At 42.9% G+C, this 9,974-nt stretch overlaps 1 protein-coding gene across 1 annotated transcript; it reads right to left on the bottom strand.

Annotated features, from left to right (window-relative positions):
• Positions 1–2,280: 2,280 nt before the first annotated feature.
• LOC142198604 (interleukin-17F-like) lies at positions 2,281–7,600 on the bottom strand. Its single transcript, XM_075269631.1, has 3 exons — positions 7,568–7,600; positions 6,944–7,146; positions 2,281–2,491 (listed from the first exon to the last, which is right to left on the bottom strand). The coding sequence occupies exons 1-3, from the start codon at positions 7,598–7,600 to the stop codon at positions 2,281–2,283; spliced, it is 447 nt and encodes a 148-aa protein (XP_075125732.1).
• Positions 7,601–9,974: the final 2,374 nt, after the last annotated feature.

Genomic DNA, 9,974 nt, shown 5'->3' with positions numbered 1-9,974 from the left:
GTTCTATAGTGACTCTTAATCTTCCAAGTTTTTTCTTTGTATATTGGAGATTTCTATGTAATATCGCCCAATAAAGGCAATTGTTTCACACGTTGTCATTTTCTGTGATGATGTGAACGCTCCGGAAAGATTCTTGAATGAGTATGATCTGGTATATAGGTATCATGATATGTCTGTATTTCACAGACAGGGATCAGGACTCCGAGCATCACAGTAATGTACGAGAGTCCCTGCTTCCTGTCTCCTCTGTTCCATACTACAGAGTTGCAGGGACTCCTTAGCATCTTACATTAGTCTGGGTCTGCAACTCCGGGTTTGGTCCAGCCAACAGCCTGTTTATATCTTCTGCACTGAACCGTACGGTGTGAAACAGGCCTAAATGTATCTGTCCATTGTCTTCAACCTCATTCTAATGGGTGCCCTCTCCCCACTAGACCCTCATTGCTGGGTGCTTCTTCTAGTCTCCTCACTGCCAGGCTTGGCTAAGGAGTTTGCGACCGTCTAGGACAGGGCTAGGGAACCTTCGGCTCTCCAGCTGTTGCAAAACTACAACTCCCAGCATGCTCCATTCACTTCCATGGGAGTTCCAAGAACAGCAGAGCAAGTATGCATGCTGGGAGTTGTAGTTTTGCAACAGCTGGAGAGCCGTACGTTCCCTACCCCTGGTCTAGGAGCTTACAAAGCGCTAATGGGATCAGAGGATCCTCTCCACTGGTTATGTAAGACCGCTATACAAGGCTTCTTATAAATCGGAGGGGGGGGGGGGGTGTCCCCCATCCCCCATTTATCATGACTGCTGCTCCGTGTAGACTCCAGTGATCATGCTTTAATGGGGTTGTCCAGGATTTATCTTTGTGGCGAGACCTAGGATTGGCGGTGCTCTGACAACCTGTCCCCCCGCCCAGGTCAGCTACATGGGGCTGGTTCTGATGCTATACACAACACATAGCTGGAATCAGTGGACTCTGGTCCCTATATAGAGTCCAGCTCTGCTCCCATTGATTTCAGCACTTGCACCTAGTTATTGTATAGGGGGCGGAGCTATCTTACCCGGTGCTGTGTATAGTATAGGCATCATGGTGACCCTGTAGTGGTGGGGGGCTTGCTGCTGGACCCCCAACATGGGTGTGAACTCTAGGTTTAATCTGTACTAGGTTTAGACTTATGTGGACCCCTGGCACAAATATCAATGCAGCTGTACTTCCTCCAGGGGTTTTTGGATGCTGTACCCAAATCCCAAACGACCTTGTAAAAAAATGTATTTTTAATATAGATTGTGAGCCGCATATAGTTATCACAATGTACTTTTTTTTTTCTTATCAGTATGTCTTTATAAAATGGGAGGAAATCCACGCAAACACGGGGAGAACATACAAACTCCTTTCAGATGTTGCTCCTGGTGGGATTCGAACCCAGGACTTCAGTGCTGCAAGGCTGCAGTGCTAACCACTGACCCACTGTGTTTCCCCTTGACCTTGTAAAGTTTTGGGCTGTGCCTGTGGAGGTTTGTACAGTCGGATGTGGGGGGGGGGGAGTGTAGTTTAAACAGGATTGTGATGTCATCAAAAGGACAATCCACAGCACAGAGAGTAACAATGTTTAATAGTAATAAATATACTTTACAGAAGGCGCTGTTCACATTATACCAATACCACATGCTAAAGCAGAGACAAAAGGAAAATGGCGTCACCAGGACTTCATATGTTAAAAAACGGAACAATATCAGAGTTGTCCACTAGAGGGCGCCAGTGCTTTAACCTTTTTCTTTGACTGTCCTATTATATCCTAATTCTTAGAAGGTGCATGAGAATTAGTAATAACTGCAACCCCCGGCGTGCCCTCTCCGGGACCTTTCTTGAGAATACGAATTCTCTGACCCCTGGATGTAACTCTCTCTATAGTCACCTCTATCTGAATTCTGAGAATAGCCTAACCTGCCTGTTCGGTTATTCTTCAATTTTCATAGAAGTGAATGGAGAAATTTACACGCGTGGTCACAACTCCTCAGCTGTAGCAACCACAAGACACGGGTTTGAGGACGCATATTCTCAAGAGGTCTGTGCTAGAGGTAGACTGCCGCCTTTAGGGCATTTGCGGTATATTGTATAGATGTGACATAAATATCTGATGGGGAAACCTCCCCTTTAAATACTCTAAAATAAAATCTGTAAGTAAATAAATGATACGAGACATGGACACCCTATCTCTCTCTTCCTTCATAGCGGTCAGGCTGACGACCCCCATGGCTGCGAGATCCTTGGTGTTTGCGATCTCCGAAGATCATCTTGATGGCTGCTCTATTACTTCTGCTGTGACACAAGTGCAGCCGACGGTGACCATCATCTCGCTGAGGACGAACACGTTCCCCTCTCTCTTCAGGTATAGAATGTTCCTTTTAATCGGAACCGCGTTCATGTCTTTGAACATACATGTGTCCAAGCAAGACATCTCAAAAATCCATTGAGGATACCCGCCAGGGTTTTCAATGCTCCTGTGGAAGTAGAAGATCTAGTTAGACTTTAGAAAAATTTTTAAAATTCGTTTTTTTCTTTGCAATAATCTAAGAGATGATATTTTACCGTATTTTTCGGACTATAAGACGCACTTTTTTTCCCCAAAATTTTTTGGGAAAAGAAGGGTGCGTCTTATAGTCTGAAGGTGGCGCCTGGCATCCGCTATAATAGAGAGGCGGAAGCCGGTAAGTGATAGACGCCATTACAGGTGCCGGGGCCTGCGACATCGCTGCGCTCCTCTGCCCCGCATGAAGCCAGCAGCGGCAGGGGCTCCTCCGTCCCCCCGCCGCTGGCTTCATGCAGGGGAGAGGATCGTAGCGATGTCTCAGGCCCCGGCGTCTATCCCTCCCCGGCATCCGCCTCTCTAGTACAGTGGATGCCGGGTCAGTATCGGTGGCCCCTTCTCCCCCGGGGCCGGTCCCCACCGGCCCCGTACCTGTAAAGTTGCAGGCCGGCTCCTGCGCGGCGATATCGCAGGAGCCGACCTGTTCGGGTGACAGCCGGGAGCCTAATGAGGCTCCCGGGCCTGTCACTGCTATATATTAGTATTGCGGCTGGGTCTATGACCAGCCGTAATACTAATACACAGAATGTCCCATAGATGGCAATACAGTTGTATTGCCGTCTATGGGACTTGCGATCAAGTGACCGCAGGTTCAAGCCCCCGGGGGGGAATAAAATAGTAAAAAAAAAAAAAAAAAAAAAAGCTTTAAAAATATGAAATAAATAAAAGTTCTAAATCACCTTCTCTTTTTTTTTTCAATACAAGGTGATCTAAGCAATAGATATCCCCCAAAATGGTATAACTAAAAAGTACAGCTGGCCCCGCAAAAAAAACGCTCTATGCGTCCCCGTACAGCTGCAGGGTCACCTGTCAATGTGGCCTTGCAGCTGTTGCAAAACTACAACTCCCATATATTAAATATTTTACCAGTTTTTGCTTCAAAATTTTTTTCCCCTATTTTCCTCCTCTAAAACCTAGGTGCGTCTTATAGTCCGAAAAATACGGTATATGAGGAGAGAAACAAAGCAATTTTTAATAATAATAAAAAAAAAGTGCCCCTACATTCCAGGATTCATAATATTTACATGTTTCTATTTAATGTATATAGACTAGGCTTGAGCGATCGGGATCTGAAATCTTCGGATTCCGATCGGCGATCGAGTAAATTTCACGATCGTGATCGGAATTCCGTTCTGGATCTTTTCCGGCGGGATCGAGGTCGGAGGTTATTTCCCACAATGCTTGGCTACTGGCCAATCATTGTGGGAAAAGCTATAGTATCAGATGAGTGAGCACGCACCCATAGGAATGAATGGAAGCGGCCGGCACGTATACTTTGCCGGCTTCCGGCTGCTTAACCCCCTGTGCGTCCATTCATTGCTGTGGATTTACCGCAGCCTGCCCACTCTTCTGCTTCGTCCCTGTTTTACTGTATATTCAACTCTGCTACATCTGAGATGTAGCAGAGCTGTGTACTCAACCCTGCTACATCTGAGATGTAGCAGACTGAGTATACAGTAAAGCAGGGACGAAGCAGAAGAGTAGATAGTATCTATCTACTCGCGAACTTCGCTCAACTTACCTGCATAGAAGTGCTGTCGCTGCCAGTTCCGTTCTTCTCGCTCCTCTTTTGTTAGAGATGCTGGGAGAAGGCAAGGCTTGTGGCTTAGGAGAGTGTGGGTGGGTACTGGGAGGGGAGTCATGAGTGATGCACTCACGTCTCCCCGCCCACACTCTCCTAAGCCACAACAAGCCCCGCCTACTCTCATCTCTAACACTAGTGGGGGCGTGCACGGTGCTCTGAAGGCATGTCAAAGGGAGAAGAGAGAGAATGGGGAGCGGCAACGGATCTGTGCAGGTAAGTGGACACCAGGGGGGCTAAGTAGCCGGGGGATATTTTTTTCAATCACTACACAGCGTGGAGTCCAGAAATTGAATCAATTTTTGGACTCCATGCTGTGTAGTGAATAGGATCGTTTTTAAAATCCGATCTTCGATTATTAAAAAAAAATCCCATTGACCCCGAGTTCAAATGGAAAATGATCGGAAATCAGATTTTAAAAACGATCCTAAAATTTCAAGATCGGCTCAACCCCAATATAGTGTGAGTTGTATTTTTTATTCTTTTAATGTAGATTGGGAGCCCCGTATAGGGATCACAATGTACATTTTTTCTCCTATCAGTATGTCTTTGTAGAATGGGAGGAAATCCATGCAAACACAGGGAGAACATACAAACTCCTTACAGGTGTTCTTCCTGGTGGGATTCGAACTCAGGACTCCTGCACTGCAATGCTAACCACTGAGCCACAGTGTTGCCCCTGAGTTGTATTTTTTTGTGTCATTATAGGGTTACAAGTTTATTGACTAAGCTTTATATTTTGGGGAAGGGGTAGGTGGGCTGTGAGGAAGCAAGATGAACCAATGTTTTGTTTTGTTTTTCTTGCTGCAGGTTACATTTCTGGAAATAACATATCTGCATTGTGTAATATTTAATACATAAATAACATTAAATTAAATAATATAGTATTATTATTATTATTATTATTATTATTATTATTATTATTATTATTATTATTATTATTATTATTAGGTAGTTTAATTGTTTTTTACATTTTTATTTATTTATTTTTTAAGTTAAACATTTTAGTTTGGTTTTTATTTGCCCTGCTAGGGGGTTTGAACCCGTGACCGTTAATTACCAAAAATAATGCTTTGGAAGTGTTACACCCACAAGCCATAACTAATAACTGGCAGGGCCTAATAGGCTAAATATTTTTGGCAGACCTGGGGATTGTATTAGGCTCTAAGGTGTCATGTTAACCCATTGACACCCCCACAATCATGACATGGGTTCTAACCTGACAGAGGGGGTTCTCCTACCGCCTATCGAGCACCTTACATGCCACGATCACTTTTGACTGCAGCATCTAAGTGGTTAACTGATGGGATGAAAGTGATCCTCGGACCCTGCTAGTTACAAAAATTTTTTTAAAAAAAACCACTCAATTTGCTTGCTTTTGGTGTGTTTTTTTTTAATTTTATTTATTGTAATTTTTATATTTAATTTTTATTTTTTTTATTTTTTTTTTTAAGCAAAAGCTATTAACATTAACTAAGAGGCTACAGTAGATGGCAGATAACTTTTTCCGTGTCTGTGGTTTTTTTTATATTGTGATTTTTCTATTTGTACGATGCAGACAGATAATATTTGGTAAATGACCTACTTTCCTCTTACAGCAAAGCAAAATTTTAAAAAAAATCCATCAGATCACACCAAAGCCTATAAATACGGTGTATCCTTACTAGAGACCAAAATAAAGAGAACCTTATATATTGTAGAAAGAATTACCGTATTTTTCGGACTATTTTTCCCCAAAATTTGGGGGGAAAAGAAGGGTGCGTCTTATAGTCTGAATGTGGCGCCTGGCACCCGCCGTAATAGAGAGGCGGATGCCGGCAAGGGATAGACGCCGGGGCCTGAGACATCACTGCGCTCCTCTGCCCTGCAAGAAGCCAGCAGTGGCAGGAGTGATGCTATTCCGCTCCTCCTTCCCCCCGCCGCTGGCTTCATGCAGGGCAGAGGAGCGCAGCGATGTCTCAGGCCCCGGCACCTGTGCCAGCGTCTATCCCTCGCCGGCATCCGCCTCTCTAGTACAGCGGATGCCGGGTCAGTATCGGTGGCCCATTCTCCCCCGGCCCCGTACCTGTGAAGTTGCAGGTCGGCTCCTGCGCGGCGATATCGCAGGAGCCGACCTGTTCGGGTGACAGCCGGGAGCCTAATGAGGCTCCCCGGCCTGTCACTGCTGTATTAGTATTGCGGCTGGGTCTATGACCAGCCATAATACTAATAGACAGAATGTCCCATAGACGGCAATACAGTTGTATTGCCGTCTATGGGACTTGCAATCAAGTGACCGCAGGTGCAAGCCCCCGGGGGGGAATAAAATAGTAAAAAAAAAAAAAAAAAAAAAAAAAAGCTTTAAAAATATAAGTAAAAGTTCTAAATCACCTCCTGTCCCTAGAAAAAAAATAAAAAAAAATATATATATATATATATATATATATATATATATATATATATATATCTCATAAACCACCGGGTTTTTTTTCAATACAAGGTGATCTACGCAATAGATATTCCCCAAAATGGTATAACTAAAAAGTACATCTGGACCTGCAAAAAAAACACACTATGCATCCCCGTACAGCTGCAGGGTCACCTGTCAGTGTGGCCTTGCAGTTGTTGCAAAACTACAACTCCCATATATTAAATATTTTACCATTTTTTACTTCAAAATTTTTTTTCCCCTATTTTCCTCCTCTAAAACCAAGGTGCGTCTTATAGTCCGAAAAATACGGTACTTCAACAGATTTTGTCACGTTTAATGGATAAAATTTTTCCACAATTTTTTCTGGCACTTACTTGTATGTAAAGGGCACGATGCTCCTATTGACAAAATTTCGGATGCCGCTCTCCTTTCCTTGAATGATGATAGGTTTGACCACTTGCACCTCGATACATTTTGCGCATTTCTTCTTTTCTGAGCATTTGTTGTTATTCTTACGTTTCTTAGCGCCATCTACAGGATGGGTGAGGAGCATTAGAGCCACAATGGCGATGACAACCTGCCGAAATAGTAGTAAAGATTAGACATTGTCCACATGACTGTAGGGTGTCCGTTAATCTCAGTGGGGATCAGCTGTAATCTATTCAGGGCCCTAGCAGCAAGTGTTCAATCTGCCTGCAGCGCCACCACAGGAGAAATGAAGCATTGCAGAGAGTCTATTCATATCAATAGGCTGATTGTGTGATGTGTGGACATGGTGAGTCCTCCAGAGCAAGAGACGCTCTTTAGAACCGATCTCTGATCTAGAGGATCCTGAATAGAAGACCCCAATTTATATACCCAAAATAGGATATATAAAATTGGATTTTCTTACCTGCCTACAAGCCACCGGCAGAAAGGTGAGATGATAATAATAACTGAAAAATATATGACAGTTGCATCAATTTTGTATCAAGTAAAGACAATGACATGTATATTACCTGCCACAGTAGCCGGTTCCTGAGCTGCCTCATCGTGGTGACTGGTGTGTAGGGCAGACAATGTTTGGGGAGATGGAGGTACCTGGGGCTGCATTATACCTCTGCCTAGGCCACACCTTTCTTCATGTGGCTTTACAATACCCTTCACACATTTTGACTGGTCGCTCATACATCCGAGGTTGGGCTACAAAATACTCTGCATATTTATCACCTTTACCTCAAAAGTCACCACATGAGCAGTCAGTGCGAGGAACAGATCTATGAACGTCTTTCCACTGCAAAGAAGGAACAAATTATATTGCAACAGCAGCAAATTTACCCCTAGACTGAATGTATTGCCCTACATTGCAAGGGCACATTATTGTATGGAATGATTTAGTCATTGTGTGTATTAGGCTGTGTTTAATGTGTCCCATCATTTTATTGCTTTAGCAGCAGCTTCCTGACACTGGATGTTATAGTACTGCCTATGGCAGTTTTATACTACATGAGATAACAACTATAATACTGTCACCTGTAAAAATATAGCTACTATAATACTGCTCCTATGTACAAGAATATAACTACTATAATACTACCTCCTATATACAAGAATATAACTACTATAATACTACCTCCTATGTACAAGAATATAACTACTATAATACTGCCTCCTATGTACAAGAATATAACTACTATAATACTACCTCCTATGTACAAGAATATAACTACTATAATACTACCTCCTATGTACAAGAATATAACTACTATAATACTGCTCCTATGTACAAGAATATAACTACTATAATACTACTCCTATGTACAAGAATATAACTACTATAATACTGCCCCCTATGTACAAGAATATAACTACTATAATACTGCTCCTATGTACAAGAATATAACTACGATAATACTCCTATGTACAAGAATATAACTACTATAATACTACCTCCTATATACAAGAATATAACTACTATAATACTACCTCCTATGTACAATAATATACTATAATACTGCTCCTCTGTACAAGAATATAACTACTATAATACTGCCCCTATGTACAAGAATATAACTACTATAATACTGCTCCTATGTACAAGAATATAACTACTATAATACTGCTCCTCTGTACAAGAATATAACTACTATAATACTGCCCCTATGTACAAGAATATAACTACTATAATACTGCTCCTATATACAAGAATATAACTACTATAATACTGCTCTTATGTACAAGAATATAACTACTATAATACTGCTCCTCTGTACAAAAATATAACTACTATAATACTACCTCCTATGTACAAGAATATAACTACTATAATACTACTCCTATGTACAAGAATATAACTACTATAATACTACTCCTATGTACAAGAATATAACTACTATAATACTACTCCTATGTACAAGAATATAACTACTATAATACTACTCCTATGTACAAGAACAGACCTGAGCAAAGTCCGGCCCCCGGGCCACATCCGGCCCTCTGGCTGATTCAGTCCAGCCCGCACAGCTTTGACTAGGGAGGCGTGTCTAGGGGGCGTGTCTTAGTGCCGGCCGAAGATGGAGATATGGAGCGTGTCATAAAGTACTAAGAGATGTAAGGTGAGCTGCAGGGGGGAGAGAGAGAGAGAGTGTGTGTGTCTATATGTGTGTGTGTCTATATGTGTGTGTCTCAGCAACCTAGGGGGGAAAAATGGAAGGGGAATGTTATACTAGGGCAGAGATGGCAGATGGAGGGGGGGACATGAAATGGGGAAAATAAAGGGGGATATGAAACTGAGGGAGAAATGTAGGGGGGGACATGAAACTGTGGGTAGATGAAGAGGGCACTTAGACTGGGGGGACATTAAACCGTGGAGGAAGCTGTAGGGGGACCTGTCTGCCTCTAGTTGCCCCCAGTTTAATGTCACCCTCCAGCTACCCCTACGGTTTAATGTCTACTTCCCAATTTTAATGTCCCCCTCTAGTTGCCCCCAGTTTCATGTCCCGCTGCAGCTGTCAATTTATTGCTCCCCTCCAACTACCCCAAAGTTTAATGTCCCCCTCCAGCTGCTCCAGTTTCGTGTCCCCTCTAGTTTCCCCCAGTTTATACTGGGGCACCAGGAGAGGGAGCTAACACTGTGGGGCAGTTGGAAGGGAACATTATAATGTGGGGGCATATAATGTACAGGTGACTGTAGGAGGATTATACTTTGTGGGGGCACATGGAAAGATGATTGGGAATGGGCGGAGTCAACGTAGAAGTGGGTGGAGCTAATTTTGCCATGGCACGGCCCTCTAGCATAGTTTCAATTTGTTATGCGGCCCCATGGGAATATTAATTGCCCACCCCTGTACAAGAATATAACTACTACAATACTCCCTCCTATGTACAAGAATATAATTACTATAATACTGCTCCTATGTACAAGAA

Source organism: Leptodactylus fuscus, chromosome 3, assembly GCF_031893055.1.
Source record: "Leptodactylus fuscus isolate aLepFus1 chromosome 3, aLepFus1.hap2, whole genome shotgun sequence".
In the NCBI taxonomy this organism is placed as follows: domain Eukaryota; kingdom Metazoa; phylum Chordata; class Amphibia; order Anura; family Leptodactylidae; genus Leptodactylus; species Leptodactylus fuscus.
The sequence above is the reverse complement of the archived record's forward strand: the minus strand, read 5'-3'. Positions and strand labels throughout refer to the sequence as shown.